General features: G+C 33.8%; 1 protein-coding gene across 3 annotated transcripts in view; it reads left to right on the top strand.

The window, feature by feature from the left end:
* LOC105193387 (FH1/FH2 domain-containing protein 3) overlaps positions 1 to 20,651 on the top strand; it is a 157,761-nt gene that overhangs the window by 68,290 nt on the left and 68,820 nt on the right. The window contains exon 1 of one of the 3 annotated variants that reach the window (XM_039450494.1): positions 9,592 to 9,732. The exons of the other annotated variants lie outside the window; for them this stretch is intronic. Coding sequence (XP_039306428.1) covers positions 9,656 to 9,732 — 77 coding nt within the window. The 5' untranslated portion in view covers positions 9,592 to 9,655. Of the gene's footprint in view, positions 1 to 9,591; positions 9,733 to 20,651 lie in introns of those variants that run through there. 3 annotated transcript variants of the gene reach the window in all.

The raw sequence follows: 20,651 nt of genomic DNA on the forward strand, positions 1-20,651 counted from the left end.
TTTAATTGCCGATATTTACTTTTTAGCAATTAATTAAGTTTAAAATTTTAATTCTATTAAATTATGTAAAATTAAATGACAGTTGTAAAGTAATTAATATTTATATATTAATATTAGGTATTTATAAAGTATTTATTATTTAATTTTAATAAAATATTTATTTTATTTGAATCAATAAAACGTGTACTATTTAATTTATTATTTGTGAAATATTTACTATTAAATAGCAAATAATTTCTATCGTTTACATTTTTAAGGTTTATTTCTCGAAGAACTAATTCATCTGTCTTCTTTAAATTGTAAGATTTTTATTGAAATTGAAAATGAGTATACCATTGTGTTGGAATATCTGTGTACAAAATGCAACATATATAATAATTCTCTTGCTATTTATCTCAATCTTAGCATCTTTGTGTTCTCCTTTTTATCTGCTTGTCTTGTTGTCTCGGTTTCTGTCCTTGTTTCTCCGTTTTTCGCTCGTACGCGTATTGACTCGCTGAAATCTTGAATAGGTATCAGCATGCCTGAGTTACTTTTTGCAATATAAAATATAAGATTTTACATTTCGAAAAACTGATATAGAGAGTATTTTTTAGATTTATTATAACATCTCTACAAATTTTATGACTTTGTATTACTCCTTTTTTTCTTTTTTAGCTGTTTTTATATCTCGATCTGATTGAAAAGTAAAAAACAATGCATGCTAATATTTTTTTTCACCTCAAAATTACAAGACTCACTGTTTAATAATTTTTATAAACAGTAACCTGCTATGGCTTTTATAAATCTGGTTAAATAAATAATATATTAATTTAACTTTTTATACCTTCTTTACTGTTCTTACAATTTTTTACAACATTACTTTTCTAAGAATTAAAAAAATTTGTAAATTTCTTTCACGTATTAATACATGCATTGATGAGACAAAAAATATGATTTATGTGATAAATCAATACTTCCATATATAAAAGCTCCTAAGAAGAATCTTGATATTATAGTAATCCGTATTAAACTGTCAAGTTTAAGCTGCTTTTCTTCTGTTCTTTCTACTGCTTGTCTCTTTTCATGTAACATTGTAAAAGGAATACATATGTATTTCTTTTACAGAATTCTTTTCCGTACAATTTGTTGGTAAAAGATTTTACAACACAGGTTTATATAGAAAAAGAAATTTAGTTTTTTATTATTTTTACTTTATTTATTATAATTATTTTAATCGATAAAATATACACACTTTTAAGAAATGTTATCATAAATCTACACTTATTGAATGATAGTAATAGAATTATATTTGTAATTTAATTACATACTGCATTAAAGTTAATGCGTTCCTTACAACATACACATATAATTAGTACTTTTTTATTTCTTTGAGAAGTCATATAAAGTTTCTAACGACAAGATCATGAATGGTTTCCTGTAATTTCATGAACTGTGATAGATCGCTGTTACACTAGCTTTCTTGGTACAAATTAGATCATTAGTTCTGCCGTGACTATCCAATCGAGATCTCGCGTCCTGTGCTTTACTACTCGCGTCCCAACTCATTGATCTGGATTCGTGTATGGCGGTAACTGGTTACGAGATAATTTATCATTTTGCTGAGCATTGTATCAGAAATGTACTTACCTTGAAACAAGATCAACCAATGTCACACCATGAATAGGAAGTAAAATCCAAGTTCTGCACCTATGCAATTTCAAAAGCATTTTATTATATTTCAGTTTCATATCGTATTTGATTAAATTAAATAATTAAATATTAATTTAAATATTTAATTTAGTCGCGCGCGCAAGTATAAAAATATTTCATTTAAATTAAATATTTAAGTCAAACAGAAAATTATAGATCTCGATAAATTTTGATTTTATGTAATGTTCAGTTTCGCACAATTAACTTGAAAATCTAGTCCATTTCGTAATCTTTAAATGCTAAAGTTTGTAAATGCCAGCAGAGGTAATTTTGCCTTCGTTACAAAATACTCCGTCCTCTCCTGATTTGTTTATCTACGAATAAACTTACGCGCGGGTATCCTGCACGCAAATGCCGTCGGATGGCAATTTAAGTGGTCGGCGATGCTGTTCCCGTGAGAGAGTGTGGAAAAAGGAGCTAGCGTGGAAGGCGATCGTGCCGGAAGCGAACGGCTAAGCCGGATCTCTGCGATCGATATCGGAGATCTTCGAGATAATTGGTAATTAAGCTCGCGAAAGGACTATACGCTTCGCCGATGGGTCATTAGGCTGACCTAACCCGTACAGTCGAGGGATTCTGGGAACATGGACCAACGACACGTCTTCATTAGCCTTTCATGAATGCCACTCGTATCACTCATCCTCTATCTCTCTCTCTTCCTTTTTCTCTTTCTCGTTTACATGGAACTTCCTTCTACTGTTACCCTCACGTGCGGTTCGCCAAAGCACGCTCATGTTACGTGTATATGTTCAGGTACATCATCCCCATAGTGTATAGTGGTTATATCGACAGGGTTGAGTAGCTTTTTGGGACATAACTATTGTAAATGTGGTAATAGCAGCAAAAGATCTTCATTAGATTATTCCACCAACATTGCGTTGTTTCCAGAATTGCTAATAATTTTAGAAATTTCGGTGGGATAATATACAGATTGTCTCTCTTCCCTTGAGTATATTATACTGAATATGTTGACCACAATGCGGTATCGCGCTATATTGATTTATCTTTGATCAACTCAGTTCATTGATTTCGTAATATTGATGCTAGCGTATACTACATTTTCAATGAACGAATACGTATGTAAATGTAAATAGGATTTTTTTGAGATAATAAATCTGTTTAATAGAAAATTATTTTCTTATGATAAGAACAAGGATATAATCGTTTCTAATAAATATTTTATAGTCCCAATTATAATTTTTAGAGAAGAAGGTTTTATTTTATTATCTCCCATCTATGTTTTTTACAATAATTTTATTAATAATCAATGTTATAAGTTGAGAACTTGACGTTTATATTCTTCAATATGTTATTCAATCGATTTTAGACTCAAACATATAAAACATTTATTACTTAGAATATTATTTATAAAAATGTGACGACACTATAGGATAGACCGAGGCGAATCAGATCAATTTTCTTTATAGATAAAAAGATTATAAAAAAACTAAATTGTTATTAATGTCTACTATAAATCTTATTTAATCTTTACATCTTTAGCTTGAGTTTTATGTAATAAAATAACTTGAAATATATGCAGATAGATAAAATGTAAAATAACACTCCAAAATGTATATATATATATATATATATATTTGTATGATAAAAAAAAGAATGAGAAAGTATGTATAACTCAACGCTAAAATATATCTTGAAAAAATTTTGAAATGCTCAAACGTAAAAATGCATCATAACATTTGCTGTTGTGTATTGGCATATTAGCACTATTGTTTAACGGCAGACTGTTAAACAAATTATTCCATAAATAATCGTTACAATTCATCATCTAATAACGGAGTTATTACGAGTGGCCATATATAATATTTACACGAATTTTTTCATCATTTTTTTCTCTTTATTTGCATTTACTCTTAGATGTGAAGAATCCGCAAAATATATATAATTAATATTATTAACAAAATTCATCTATTACCAATAGTAGCAAATTATTGGTTCTACTGATACCGTTGTATCTCAAACTAAATAGATTATCGCCGTGCGGTTGAGTATATCACAACAATTCAGACACTTCCATGTCGAATCGTATCAGCTGTATTGAATGCGCCCTTTGTCGTGAGGGGTTTCATTGACTTGTGTTCTACGTGCGGTAAACTCTATAGAGGTATTGCTTTCTACATAATTACTTTCTACATAATTACCCGTCTGCAATCACACACTTCGATACGTCAGTTCGTCTCTGGATTCACGTAGGATCGTGTGCGTTCACGCGAGCAAACGGTTGGCTGCGCCTCGATCAAACGGTGACATGGTCGCGTGCACGCACACCTCGTGCGTAGACACGCACATGCATTATCCCGAGTACGATATCGGATTCGGGAATTCCTGGCCGAACGTTATTGCCGTTTGTATCGTCTGTTGCATATCCACACGTGGCCCTCTCGGGAGGTTAATTACGAAAACGAGAGAACAAAAAGAGTGAAAGAGGAGATACGACGCGGACTAAGCGTCGCGATTTATATTGCGATAAACGAGATCTCGTACACACGCGATCGAGTTGACGATTTTCAACTCTAATTACGGTGTTCGCAGCGAACAGAAGACTGATGGATTTTTATACCGTAAATAAAATTGGTCCAAAGACTATTATATTTCTATAAATTTTATCACGTTTATTTCCCGACCATACAGAGCAAATCCTAAGTTAGTACAAATAGAAATATATAAAGAGGATATTCTTTGGATTATTTTAGGAAAAAAGATCTTATAGGTATGTACATGTCTTAAATCGTTTTATTTTTTACTCAATAGAATTTGATCGCTTTTGATATTCGCACGCCCCTAGTAGATGTAAAAATGCTTCTTCGATATTGGAAAATGATTTTTAATACCACGTATGCACATCGAATAAAATATTTTTATGCGTTTTCCACATTTTCAAAATTTTTATATTTCTTTCTCAACTGTGACACGCTAGATTTTGAAAACAAAACAGTTTAGGCTATATATTCATAAAAATTTTTTCTTCTAAAATACCCCAAGGAATATCTCCTTCAATTTTTTATAATTGCGCAAGAAAATCACTTTATATTTCTCTAGTTCAGAAAGAAACTTTTCCAGTTAAAAGATAAGCAAGAGTTTAACAACATAGACAACTTCCAACTAAACTTAAACGCTAGTTTTGTATTTATTCTCGACTAAGCGGCCGAGAGTAAAACTGTTATAACTTTTCCAAAATATTTCGATAACAATTTCACAATTGTGTAAAATAGATTTAGGCGTTGCAAAAGGAGCAATGGTTTGAAAAGATCAAGATGATATCGGAGATTTTTCCGTATAAACTCTCGAACCTCGGTTCAGCAACTCCATTGTTGTCGGCGTCGTAATGTTTCCTGGATGCCGAACGACTCCGTTGTTCTGCACCAACGATACTCCGTAATGGCAGCGTTTTACGGGCGAGCGTATGCATCCGCGAGCGACCATCGGTATATCTGGATAACTATATTATACGGCGCGGAGGAAAGCGCATTGGCATAACGGTGCGATCAGCGGTACCTGCTCTTCGAAAAAATTATTCTACGGGGGAGAGATTCTACGAGCAGACGAGCTGAGAGAGTGAGCTCTCAAAGTTGGTCAAAGGTCTTCCCAGATCGATATTAAGTATCGCGATGTACAGACCGAGGCATACGCCGTTAATAAGTGTCCTTATCTTAACGCGTAATCTAATTACGCGAATAGGAACACATACCCGTTTAAATTTTGTTACGTGTAAAGAGTATCTTGCTTATCTCGCTCACTCGCCGATCTACTACTTGACGAAGTAAACGAGTAAATTAATTACCACGGCGAAACCAGTTGGCAGCGCCGATATCGACAACGCGTTCAATTCTCTTAACGAACACGTTCTAGAAGAGGCATGGACGTAGATACATGCAGGGTGGTTAGGTACTCTAAAGGATTTTAAGGGATGATTGCTCACATTAATTTAAAACGAAAATGTCGTTAAAGGAAACTTTTTATTTTCTTTTCAAAGATACTGAAAATTACTGGGTTATTTTGATGAAACTTTGTATACGTTTGCAGGACATGAAAGTAACTCGAGTGTTTTTCAAAATTTGTAGAAAAAACGAAATTTTTCCTTTTTTAACACGTTGTATCTTTGAAGCTAAGCTATTTCGAACATATGATGGTATGAAGTTTTCGTACATTTCGTACAAATTATCTGTTACATAAATGCAAAGAAGAATAAATTTTTACTGTTTATACAATATATTCACATATTGATAAACGCAAATAATAAAATAATTATTATTTTTATTAATAATTATTGTACTAATTCTACTTATTAATAATATTGATTGAAAAGATTGAAAGAATTTAAAAAAACCAATAACTTCTAATTGACTTCTCAATAAGAAAAAAAAAGTTCAAATCCGTAAATATTTGAACAATTTTTGAGTCAATATTGATAGTTTATTACAATTTATGTTTTAAAAGAACTATTTAAAGAAGGACCTAGTCAATTAAATTGTGGTTAACTCCTGCTGCGCTTGCAGCAATTAAGTTTTCAAAAATTCCTCAGAAAGTGAGAGGGAGGAGGTATCTTGTCATGGTTAAGAGTAACATCAGTATAAATCGAGCAAATGGAAGGTCGTCCTGTTTTCAAATGTTGGTAGACAGCTTGAACTTTGGTTGAAGTTGGACGAGTGGCGGATTCGCAGAAACGAAGTCTTAGTTCAGTTGGAAGGATCTTTGCGGCCTGTATCTTCTCTCCCTTTTCACTTCCCTTTTCCTCCCTCGTCAATGATCCTCCCGTATCGTGACTCCCCGCGGCGTGTTCCCACGCCGAACAGCGTCTTCTGGGTCTTCACCAGCGCCGTGGTTGATTACGATACCTACGCCCTCGCTCTCAAAGCGCTATCGTACGCTCTCACCCGGCTCTCTAGGCTAGGTCAGTACCGTAAACGTCTCACTTGCACGCTGACACGTATTCACGGGGCCACGTGTTCACCATCAACACGCCGCAATGGTGACCGAGCAATAACCTGTGACACACACACCGATTGTTTATCAATATCGAAACCATTATAAAACCGCAATTCAATCGTGGCTGTATAAGCATAAAGGAATACCTATTCCTCATAGCTGCACTTTCTTACAATTAGAATAAATCCAGTGTACACTGATGTATTGTACGGAGAAAATATTGATCACATTAAGAAAACAAATACAGGATAATTGAAAAGAATAAATTTCAATGTTTAAGGATCATAAATAAGAGTAGGCAAGAAATGATTCAAGAGAAACGGTAATTTAAGTGAACTCTTGAAATATCAAGTGAACAAGTTTATATCTTAGTTTTATTCCAGTCGATACAGTTGTGTGTTCGCTATACAATAGCTATAAGTTTCAGTATCACATTTTATATAACGTGAAAGTTGTAGCAATCTTGTAGTTACATTATAATTTCGCCCTTTTTCAAAAGTAATAATGATGGTACTTACATCATCTTATTATAATAAATTACTTTTTTGCGTAACGTTTATATAGTTCCAATGTTTAAATTCTGTACATTGAAGCGTCACATACTTGTTATATAAATAATATGTAGCATTTATACATTTACATTATATAAAAGAAAACAATAGATATAAGTAAATATGATACAAATATTACGACATATTTGTTATATAAAGTATTATTTCCAAATTATATAGCAGTGACAAATTGTGTCGATTGGTATGATGTTATATAAGAAATAAGAATAAAATGATTATTACAATCAGCTTATTCGAAAAACTTTAGAAATCGCAATATTATCTACATTACACCCTAACTCATAATTAGTAAACGGATCAATTAGTGTTATGTATTAATTTTTTTATACTTTTTGATACACTTTTGATGTCAATGAAAAGAATTTACGATCATTTCGTACTGGTCAAAAGTATTGCATCACTTATAGAAGTAGACAAATTATTATTTCAATAAGAAGAAGGAAGATATAGATAACTATTATAAAATTTTATTTTTGTAATTAATATTTTATTTTGATGAGAATGCTTTGAAGGAAAAAAAGAGAAACAATTTATATATTTATATTTGCGTTTTCTATATTTTTGGAGCTGCAATACTTTTTACCGGTGTCGATACATTGAACATTTGAACAATTTTCCAATCAGAGAAGTTCAACAAGGAAAAATTGATGAATAATCATTACTTTAACTTTTTATTTTTAAATATTTTTATTTTATTTTAACTTAAGAGATTCATGAAGGCTATTTACTACTTTTTAAGAAAGAATAAATTTATATATTTACATACTTTTCTAAACTGATTGCAACCGATCATTACTAATAATGCTGTAATTATTGCGTACTATATATTGTTTATATGTTTACAACTTGTGACGTAAGGAAACATGATACATGCAAACATTAAATTCATTAGTTCATGTAAATCCAGATACATGAATGATCTCAATGAGAACTTCGCATGTAATAAAGGAGGTACCTCAACTAGTCGCCTTTGATGTAGCAAATGATGTTTGCCGATGTCAAAGCAGAGTAAACCTATTGCCTTCCTCTACTCCATGTCAGTACAATCTGTACTATGTCCATATTCATCTGGATTAATTACTTCATTTCCACAGAACTTTTGTTCATCCACCTTGCAAATATTGTAGTGTAATTATTATATTTTTAGAATCTCGGAAAAATGATTAATTCACAATAAAATTCATAATTAATTTATACGAACTTTTAAAATGTTTTCATTTTAAGAATTTATGTAATTTCTACACATTTAGATTATATACACTTTATTTTGTTTATTACATTTTGATTGTATCATTAAAGTAATCTAAAAAGGTGTTGCATAAATAGAGGAGACCACAATCTGTGTGCATGTGGATGTTTTATGTTCTTATCAACCACTTGATCCTTTGTTGTTTCGATGTTTCGCGTTGCTGCAATCGTACGTGCCGATTGCACGTGCGTGCGTGCTCATTCGACCACCCGCGATCGTCGCTAAACACGATAATACCCACGTGTGCAAAGCGTCGTTTCCTCCTCGATTTGATAGCGATCTAGGCTTTCATTGCTAAGGAGCGGTTGTTGAAACCTTTCCAGAACGACCTAGTGTACCCCGGCTTCTTCCTGGAACAAGATAGGAATTCATGAATTTACAATAGATTTTATAGACGGGAATAAAATACATCGGAATTAACTGTATATCCGTTAATCGATCTCAGCGTATATGTTAAAACCAACTTTTCCGATTTTCCAAAAATTCTTCATAAAATAAAAGATCCAGATATGCGTCGTTTCCTTAATTATTGACGTTCAAATATCCGATGAGAAATTTCTCGTTTTTTAAATCTTGAAAATATAAATTCTGTCTTACGCATTTCCTGGGAAAAAAAAAACAAAAAAAAAACACTCTTTGTATTGCAATGCGCCCAATACGTACGGTATGTCGACACGATCACCGAATTCAGTAAGCTGATTTATTTTATCTCTTTCCTTTGTCTCGAGCCGTTACCTTCGAAGCCGCGTACCCGTGGACTTTTAAAGCCGATGGGTACAAATTGGCGCACCGATTCTCATCTTCTCGATCATCGTCGTCGTCGTCGTCGTCGTTCGCCGTCGTCGTTGTCGTCTTCGTCGTTTCATGTCCAGCACCGACGCCGCTGTCGAGAGAGACTGTCCCGTAAGTGGGCCACTCACCTGAATACTTTGTGGCAATCAAGACTTGCTCTTGAAGTATGGGACAGCATGAGAGCGGAGGAAGGAGCGACAGGAGCAGGCGAACGGGGAGAGCGACCGGACAACGAGAAGAGGAAAGGAGACAAGCCGAGAGAAAGACGGAGAAGGAGAAGACTCGTTGCTCCTTGTCCGTCACCGGTCAGTCGTTCTTCAGGGTGCTCACGGTGCGCTTCCTCGCGGCTTCTCTCGCGATCGATCGAAATCGCAGCGCGATTCAGCGCGGCTCAGCTTGCTCGAGGATGATCAGTCTGAGGGCAACCAGGCCGGGATCTCTTCGGCCTCCGCACTGCGGCAGGGAGTTTTGTCCCGTCTGCAGGTAATTTACATAATTGTTTTGACTAGTTGCTTCATCGCGTTTCGATTACGAAATATTTACATAGAATTATATCGATTTAGTTATTATCTACGCTAAGGAATAATTCTTTATTGAGTGTGTTTATCACTAAATCACTAGATCACTAAATTAGTTTTCTGCAACAATGAATTATGAAATTATGAATTACTTTTCATTTTTAAGATAATTATTAGTGCAACTTGATGTAACGAATACACTAAATTTTATGGAATGCATTAATTTAAAATGAATGTTTTATTAATTTTTCTTTTAATCTGGGAAATAACTTTCAAGCAAACTCTTCTCTAAAATTATTTAACTTACAAAGCATATTTTACTTGTAGGGGAGAGTCGAATAAATCAGATCTATTTGCAGTTTTTGCTCTTTGTAAGGCGCAAATAAAATCCAATTAAACGACTAAAGGTGCCATTAGAAAGATAATTTAATTTTCTGTATTTTTGCTTTAGACCATTTTAATGTATCTCTTACTTGTGTTGAACTATAATGGAAAATGTAAAAACGCTTTTTTCGATCCGATTATAGTTCAACACAAGTAAGAGATACATTAAAATGGTTAACAAAAATGAAGGGCATTAAATTATTTCTCTTAATACTTCTTGTTCTAAGTCGAATATTTTTGCCGATTTTTAGATAGAGTTTTGAAAGATTTTAATGTAATTTACTTTAGTATTCAATAAAAATAAGCAATTTGACAGTCAAAAATAAAAATTTTATATTCAGAAAAAATTGATGCAATTTACATAATTAGAGTTGAAAATAATAAAATTCAATTATTCCGAGTCTGATGATTCATAATATTTTACTGATTTAACATTTCTTGGATTAGATCTGATCGATGGATCACCAGTATTACAATCAAGTTGCAATTTCGATGTAGAAGTCTGATTTGGACACGAGTCCTTTCGAACTTTGGAACAAATTTTACATTAAACCGCGGAAATGATTACAAAACACTTGATATTTTTAAATTCTACACTCCTTAATCATCATAAACCAATTATCTTTCAAAAATTTAACGCATTTTATACAATAATTTACAAGAATTTTCCTTTTTTAAATAAACTTTGTACGATAGCTGAAAATGCACATTCATGTCTATTTTATGAATTTTATGACTGAGAACTGCTGTCAAATTGATGTCATATGTTTGGTGTCTTACAAGAATGAGGACTTTACATTATAAATAACACGCAAATCTGCTTAACCGTCTTTATTTAAAATCAAAAGTCCTATTTGGAACACGGCTCGACATACTCCACTCTCCTCTATTCATTACATAGCTACACAAAAAAAAGAGAAATGTCATGTTCGAAAAATTAGACCTATGTATTCCTATGTATTTTTAGGCTCTGAAATCGAATATAACCTCAGAATTGCGCCAACAGATCAGGATTTTTTTTTACCGGGCTGAATAGTGTAATTTTAAGGAATGTTTGGCAATTTTTTGAGAGTAGAAAAAAATGACCTGACCTAATGACGCAATTCTGAGGTCATATTCGGTTTCAGAGCCTCAAAATACATAGGGATACATGAGTCTAATCTCTTGGACATGACACTTTTTTTGTGTGGCTGTGTTATTGTTCGTACTTAAGAGAATTGCAAATTATCAAGTCAGTGGCTTGCTCGTTTCGCCAATCGCAATTGCGTGCCTATATATACAACGATAAAAGTCATTGGATCCGATTAGCACTCTAGCATGTCACATGACTCTAATAGCGCGCGTATAGGGTTCTTTTTAAGCCGATAAATTTTGCAACTACGGTGGGCGCGCGTCGCGTAACTGAGACTGGCGTAACCGGCTATTAAACTTACACTTTAATGCGCGTTTCGACCGGGAAGAAGACGTAAGAGTCGGATGATCGATCGCTAAGTGGCGTGCACCATAAACGAGTGGGGAACTTGGGACATGATACGTGCGCGCCACGGAAAGGTCCGGAGGGAAGCGCACGAAACCGTGTCAAGAGCACGCCTCAGAAATAATTAGTTTGCCCGTCATTAGAGAAAGATTTATCGAGGTGGTGCGCGGAGGTCTCGCGGCTTCCCACACTTCGTCTTCGTCTTCGACCACGCTTGCGCGACTGGAAGAATCTGTCGGATCAGCGACCTGATCGATTTGTAGTCGGGTAAAAGCCCTCGCCCGTCCTGCCAGCCATCCTGTTGCTTTCATGAGCCGATCAGATGTCGGAAATCTATTCCTTTCCACCCCAAGCACGAGACGCTTGTTACGGAGAGAAAAACTTGGAATTGGCACGCTAGTGTCAAACGAATTGTGACAAATCTCGTGACTTCATGTAAATTGGAAATACGATTGAATTAAATTACTCCACGCGAATAATATTGTTCCTCATTGAATCGAGGCTATCTGAATAGCCTTCGAGGACTGATCCTTCAGAGAAGAAATTTGTTAGCTCGTGCATCGACAATAGGATCTCGCTGTTGCGTGAAGATTTATTTCCTTGTGCAATTTCAAGAATTTACAAAACAGTTTACAACATCTAATGTGCTCAATTTTCTCTCTCGCATTGACAGCAAATGCAACTGCTGAGCAGTTCACGAAGCGGCAAACTAAATGCCAAAGCGAAATCTGTATTCAATCGACAATATAATGACGACTCAGTCGCTGTCACGAAATCTTCTGTCGGCTTACATCGATTTTCATCACGGCAATTGAAGTGTGGCGCAATCATGGATCTGATTTATCTAAAAGAAATACGTACTGACGAAACGTACTATGAAGCGGCATGGTTACACCGATTACATCGAGTAGTTTCAGCTCGTAAAGTAACGGCGCGAGGAAGGAGCTCTCGTTGAGAACCTGAGAATTATTCTCCCCCGATTAGTACTTAATACGTTTTCATAGTGGCTTCCGCAATCGTTATCCCCGTGATCTCGCATCATCAATCAGCCTCGCCGGCTACCGCGTGTTTCATGCCTGTCAACGACGATCACGCGTAAATCTGTAAGCAGCTAAGATATTTACATCGAAACACGACTCACGTCGTTTCTTTCGATCATAAACAGGCGAGACAAGCCAAAATCGCCAAGTATTGCATGTAATTGCATCTTGTAAGTTCTTGTTGCCTTCTTGAAATCAAGTTACCAGTTTCTTTAACGAGAAAAAAAATTGTATTGAATTTATTAAGAAACATTAATTCACGAAAGATTAATTAAGTATCAAATAGTATTAATCATGCTTAAATAAGATTTTCTTCTTCCTCTTTTAATTCTACATTTTCTAATTATATTTTCTAATTGAATTCAAACTCGAGGTACTATTTATCGAATTTTTACTTTATACGATATATTTCACGTGACAGCGCGTTCAATCTTTGCCACGGAATCGTCGACGTTTTTCATGTCACTCTTGGATTAGTCGGCAGTCTATTGCCGGTTGTCTTCTTCGGCCGTCAAAGTCTCCGAGAAACCAGATCGCCGCACGAAAGAAACGTCGGCGACGACCGATGAATAAATCGTGTGGCGACGATCGGTTTTTGCAACCGGCGAGCTCGAGACTGCTTTTGTACCTTGCTCGGCGGAAATCGCCTCGAACGTTTTAACGAAGTCGCCTTTACAACTTTCCGTCTCTTCATAGTCGCTTCTTTTCAGGATAAAGAGTCTTCAGTTCGTTGATTGCTTACTAAACGCTAATTTTGTTTAAAAAAAAATTGATCATACATTACTATAATATAACATACAAGCATATACAGATTGATTATTAATGAATGTCCCCACTTTTTACCATAGAAGCATGATTTACCGACGGATACGTATTTCTAACATATTATTATATTAGAAATTACAAATGCGTGCTCCTATGGTAAAAAGTGGGGACATTTATTAATCATTTAATAATCACCCTGTATATGCTTACAGATACTTTAGGAGCAAACATTGATTTATACATTTTATTACTATTTAATTAAAATATTGATTGTTTCTTATAAATATTAAATTTTTCTTTTAATTATATTTGTTTTCTGATTTTGATTGTTTCTTTTTTATTTATCAGTTTATCATACATTGTTAATATACTATTTTTGTTATATATGGTTTTATATTATGCATTACGATTTTAAATTTCCGACAATGAATGCAATTACTCTCGGTCACTCTCTTCAATTGCTCTCTTCAATTTATACGCAGAAATCGATTTACAAATATGAAAGATTTAGAGAATTGATTTTTTCGTTATATCTCGACATGTTGTATATTGTTGCTCGAATACCAGGTCGACATAACGGGAGCAGCACATAAATGTTCCTGTTCCTTCCTATTCTGGGTAGCAGGAAGAAGTGCTAGTAGTAGTGGCATTCATGCACCTCTGGAGAGAAATAGTAGAGGAGAAGATACATCAGAGATAAAGAGAGAATAGAAGACGGATAGAGAAAGCAAAAGATAGAAAGAGGGAGAGCAAATAATTCATTACGGTAATGCTCTTCAATTTCTATTAGAACAATAATGGATGCACATATAAAGGAATTTAAATTTTTAAATATTCAAAAATTAAGAATAACTGATGGCAACAAGTTATGAGAAGGTCAAATACCTCCTGTGAACAAATTTAATAAACATGTGAACATATGTACACGGATATGACTATGATTTTACATACAATCTCTTTTAAATTCGCCTGCTATCATTCGTGCTCCCGTTTCTCTCGCAAAAAATATTCATACACGTGTCACGCGAACGAGACAAAGTTGAAACCGGCCATCCGTCCGCCTTCTTCGTCTTCATCGTTTGCCGTCTACGCCGGTCTGCTCGTGCGCGCGAAAATATATTTCCTGAAGGCTCTCATGTGCTCACTGCGGTTGCACCAGTTTTCATTCACGATGCCTCCGCCATACTTTCACGAAGTTAAACTGGTTTTCGCGAACGACCCACGTACAGATATACACGCCGGTTCGTACATAGGCGTGTTCAATGGCAAGTGTCGGTCGCGTCTCGTTTTGACGATGCGTATACAAGGTGTTTAATAATCGGTAGCATAATTGAGAAATGCATGATTTTTTTGTCATCTTGTAAGCAGTTACGGTGAAAGTTTGTTACACACCATAATACTTAAAAAAACTTTTATGACAAGATAAATGGATGAAACTTTCAAGTACGCGTCTGCCGAAATGTTCTTTTTTTTGTTAATATTTTGAGCGCAGAATAAAGAGAAGTGTTTCAATAAAATTTTATTTGCTGAAAACTTTCAATAATAAAGATTTTTACGGTGGCATACTCTCTTACAGCTCGAAAGTGGAGTTTCCGTCCTTTGAGATACAATGTAACATTATGTAAAGCTTACTCGTTTTTCGCTTTATGTTAGCTATTGAATAGACCAATAAGCGTTACGTGAGTCGGCGAGCTAGCAATAAATTCATGTTTTCTACGAACGCGGGGGGATGTGGGTTAATACGCTAACGTATCAGACGATACTTCTCTCGCTTTCACTTGGCCCACAGGAGCTCTAGCCGGATGATTAATTACTCACGCGTATAAAGTTTCTTAATTATACTAGCCGCGCGCTGCCAGACGCTTTATTTCGCCTTGTTGCGGACGCGGCTACCATGCACCGGGGCGTATATTGGCAGCTGCGTTAAGGGGGTGAGAGAGTAAAAGTCGACGTGTAATGAGGAGTAAGAAGAATGTGCGTGGAAAATACACGCTCGTAGCCATGCCGTTCGTCTAGAGCTAAATGCGGCTATCCGGACATCATTCCATAATTAAACTGATCGTAATCAAGATCTGTAATTGATTATATCTAAAATATATGTGAGTAAGATCCAAGTGAGTATAAGATCCAAAAGTGTTCAGCTCAAGAATATGAACAAAGTGATGAAATAAAACAATCGTTTATAGTTCTCAATATAATCACCATTTATTTCAAAATATTTTTTAGAATGATAAATTAATTTTTCTGTATCATTGAAAAAAATATTCTGTCATTTTATCCCGAAATATTTGTGTTGTTCTAAAAAATATATTGAAATAAAGGATGATTATATTAAACAATAGAAATGACTGTTTTATTTTATAATTTTGTTATATCTTTAAATCTAGAAATTTTTGAAATTTACGTACATTAAAGTGACTGATGTTTGCATATCATATAATATTCATCACGTTCACTTAATTTATTTCGGCATTAGCAATGCTTATATCAGTGATACGCTTTTGTATTGTTCAATATTCATATCATATTTTTGTATAATTGCTTGAAGAGAATGTCATCTTCCTTTCTTTCAATTTTTTCCCTTTAAAAAAATAAAATAATCTACCTTTTCCTATTTCCAAATCCAAACAAGCGATTTCTTCGTATCTATTGATACGATCTGCCGAATTGATTTACCGTTCGCGAATATCGGAAAATTTCCTTTGTAAAGTGGTTGGTGGTTGGTGCGGAATCTGGGAAAGATCTGAAACTTGGTACGCGAGCAGGTATCGACGGCTGGATGTGTTTTAGAAAATGAACGAGGTGACTTCCAGATAAATTCGTTGTTGTCTTTTTGCGAAAATGGACGTTTGTGCAGAATGGATACGGCAGCCTTGAATTTTCGGAACGAAACGCACAGTAAACGCGATGCAAATAAAACACCCACGCATCGACGGCTACCTCGCAAACACGCTCGACGTGGCATCGTAAATATTTGAACGTCGAAGAGGGGCAAGCGTCGACTTATCGGCGGATGTTGGCTATTTTCTGGGCGCTCGTTATTTTTCACTATACAGTTTTCTGTTTTAAAAAATCGCGTTTTTTTTCCCCTCAAAATCGTGTTTTTTCCCGAATTACAAACGCTAGAGACAAAAAATTATGCGATTATCCTATGCATTAAACACTTTCGAAATAAATTTGACATCAAAATTGTTGATAGATGATATTTTTCTTCATTATATATAAATTTATATTTATTTCCTTTTAATGGAGAAATTGAATATGTATTCATTAAGAGCTTATGTTCATTGTGAGCTGAGCAGAATTAATTAAGCGGTTTACTAAGGAATTTTTCTTGGGCAACGCTAATGGTAAAATTTATCGTTACCGTCTCGTGTATCTTTAATCGCGATGTATACCGTTACGAATCACACATAATAGAGGAAAATTTACACGTTACACAGGATGTGTTAATCACCAATGTAATCTTAGAAATACTTAGAAACACTCCGCATACTTTTAAATTTAGATCTAACTTCTTCTTGAATCTCAAGTCTCATCTATCACATGATACGAGATTAATAATGTTTAATTTAAACGTTTGCAATCGGCGAGCTGAACAGCCACATTCGATGTAAATTACGCGGCAGAAAAGAAATGAAAGAATGTTTTGACACTAATTAGCTCGAGTTCAAGCTCAAGACATTGAGAGAATTGGAATTAACCTTCTTCCGCGAATAAAGAATCGACTCCATTATTACAAAAGTCTGTAATGAGAATGGCACGTCCTTAACCCGATTCCAACGAAACCGGGGTGCAATTGAATCGCGCCGGACGTATGTTCCTTTACTGAAAACGGGATTCCCATTGTGAGATAAAGAGGTAATAGATATATTTGTTTCCTCTGGCGGTGATGTTGCGAACGTGATACGCTTAATTCGAGTATTAAACTTGTAAACCGTTTCTCCTTTCTGTTTCTCTCTCTATTTTATTATTTGTCTATCTATTTCTATCTCTCGCAGTTGAAGATCGCGCATTGCCCAAGTGTGAAACACCGAAACTCTCTTAACATCCATCGAAATGTCTTAACTGTGCTACACACCGAGCCCATAAAAGTACTTCGCGTTACACGGAGACTCGCTCATCGTTTCTCACTGTCGTAAACACTGCCTTTCCGCACGAGCCATCGCATTGCAGCTGTAAGAAAAGTCGGAATCTGTTAGCACCTTCAACGTTCCTTGAGGATTTTCTGCCTGTTTTCGCCTGTTATATCGCATCATGCCACGATTTCTTATATTTCCGCAGTTACATTACACAACATGAATTCAAGCTAAACCGTTATCTACATTTCCTTTCTCTATCTACAGTCTGAGATGTACGTATAATATGTAATAGAATTGCATATCTGAGTTAGTTAATCGTGATCGAGTTCGATTACGTTTATCCCCAATGGCATCTCATACAATTTATAAACTTGTTGAGGATGTACTTTAATTGGCTTGTTTCCGCTACGTAAATACATAAACAAAAATACTATTTACTCAATATATTTAATAATCCGCTCAGTATTTAATATTTAATATCAAAAATAAGATTTCAACGAATTAAACGTCAAAAATAACTAATCAAACCATATTATTTAGCAATTAAAAAAAATTTTTTTTATATTAACAATATTTTATTATAGCTTCAAACTTAATTTATAAAATACTGAATTCAAGAAATATAAATAATAAATTCAGGAAATAATATTTATTTACATTTTATTTTAGAAACGTTGTGTGCAAATTTTTTTAAATGCCTTTTAAGAGACAAAATTTATTATATTGTGTGTGTATATTAAAATTATTTACATTATTTTTGCTTAATTATGATGAGTCATGCAATTACCTTATATATAAATGTATATGCATTGATTTTATTATTTTATGAAAGATATTATATGATTCGGAATGTATTAATTATAATTATTTATGCGCTAAAGCATATATATATAATTATTTTATATATTTATCAAATTTATTTTTATGCATTAATTATCTTTATTTTCTTAAAAAAGTTGAAAAATTGTCTTTTTTGTGCGGAATGGACATTGTCTATTAATAAAATTTACGTTACACATTAAATAGAAGAATTTATAATTTGCAATATAGCAAGAAAATGTAATTTAAACGTATACTTATATAATGAACAATTAAAATTAAAAACTGTAAACACCATCATGGTTTTTAATAAAATTAAAATAATTTTTTTTAATTGTTAAAAAAACAGTGACATTTTTCTATTAAAAAAACGTAGTATGATTACTCGTTATATATACACGTTTTTGGTGCATGTTAAAAATGTTTCATCGATACTGGAAAATAATTCTTAACATTTCTGTAGACAAAATTTGAATAAAATGTCTGCTTGTTTTCTAAATTTTCCAAATTTTCACATTTTTTTAACTTTGACATCTGGTGTTTTTAAAATAAAATAAAATATTTTAAAAAGTTTTAGAAATGTATAATATGTTAAACCTTTTTTTATATCAAATAAGTCGAGAAACATTCTCTTAAATTTTTTGTATTTATTTATTATCTTGTATAAGAATTTTTATATATACAAGGAAATATGTAAAAATACATATATCTTTTATTTTAACATATTTTACTATTGGTATAAACTTAATATTTATACCACAATATGCTTTTTGTCAAAAACAAATCACTTTCTAGAAGATATTTATGATTTTAAATTAGATTTAAGCTCCCTACTTTGTACAATGATTAACGTATCGTGCGAATGAGAGAAAATTATCTTCCGAGAAATTACTTTTAGGCAACATACAGGTCTCTGTGTTAAATTCGTCGTGAAATTAACGACCGAGTTGATGTAGGAGTTTCATTTGTCTTAAGAAGCACGTTTCTTTTTAAAACTTGAATCGTCATTATCGTCAAAGTCTGAGGAACCTTAATGTATAATGATCATTTATTTGTACGATCCTGATGAGTTTCTCAGAATTATTCTTTGTTACATCATGCTAGTATTGGACGAAATTAAATTGGTAAAAAGGATCATCAAGTGGACCAAAGACATTCTCAATCTTTCGCTTGATTGGATGATGATGAAATATAAATTTTATATTAGTTATTTATTATTGTATTTGTTTTTTAATAGAACCTATTGTTCTTGTTGTTAAATAATTAAATTTCGTTGGGAAATAAATTGCGTACAGTTAAATGAGAAAATCGTTGTCAAAGTAAAAGTTATCGGCACCGATAATTATATAATTTATTAATTAAACGTTGAAAACAGCGAATTTTATGTCGATAGAATATAATTATAAAATTTGTCCTGGACAATGAATTCAATTAATTTTGTTTGAAATTTAATTGTTAAAGGGAGGAATGTGTTGTTAAAATGAAATTTATTGAAATCTGACAGAGGACTCTTTTACGCGCGCGTACAGTTTTGCAATAACAGCATTTCGTTTTTAATATACAATTTACTAATAATATTCCTAATAGTAATTAAACATGTTTATAATAACAATTAGGCGAGCAATTGATTTATCTCAAAATCCAAAATGCAAAGGACTAAATGATTTGCATGCAGCGCACGTGTACGTACTTTCCTTTTGTCCTTACGCACGTTCCTTTTGACGCCCTCCACGTGTTTGAGCGGTCTGTATGCACCGGAAGGAAGCGCAAGCGATCGAGCGAAGTGCAAGACGCCGGCTGCATGCGCCAGCACGCCGCCAAGAATAGCGAGACGTGGCGGTGTCGCTCGGGAATGCCTGGAATCGTCCGTGAGAGTATGAACGGACTGTCCAAAGGCAATGTCTGTGGCACGAGGTATGGAAGTGAGGGCCGAGTGACAAGGAGGACGTGAAACTCAACAGGCGAGGCACGTTCCTTTCCTTCGTTCATGGAAAACAGTCGAGAATCGATACGTTTCTCAAAACGATCATTTATTATTAATGTTATTGTCATTTCAGTTATAATTTAGAATTGTATTTCGATATTTATTTGCAAATCTATAATGTATAATGTTATGTATCCTCTACATAGTCTACATTTTTAGAACTGACAGTGAATGTCGGAACGCACCTTAAAACTTAAGAATAAGGAGCTTTCCATAAATATCTATGCATTGAATAACGCAATTATCTGTAATAAAAGCAAACCTTAATGCACTATAATTTTGCTAGGTAATTATGTACGTAGTTATACTTCACTAATCACAAATTAATAAAAC

The sequence above is a fragment of the Solenopsis invicta genome, chromosome 1 (genome assembly GCF_016802725.1).
Source record: "Solenopsis invicta isolate M01_SB chromosome 1, UNIL_Sinv_3.0, whole genome shotgun sequence".
Classification (NCBI taxonomy): Eukaryota; Metazoa; Arthropoda; class Insecta; order Hymenoptera; family Formicidae; genus Solenopsis; species Solenopsis invicta.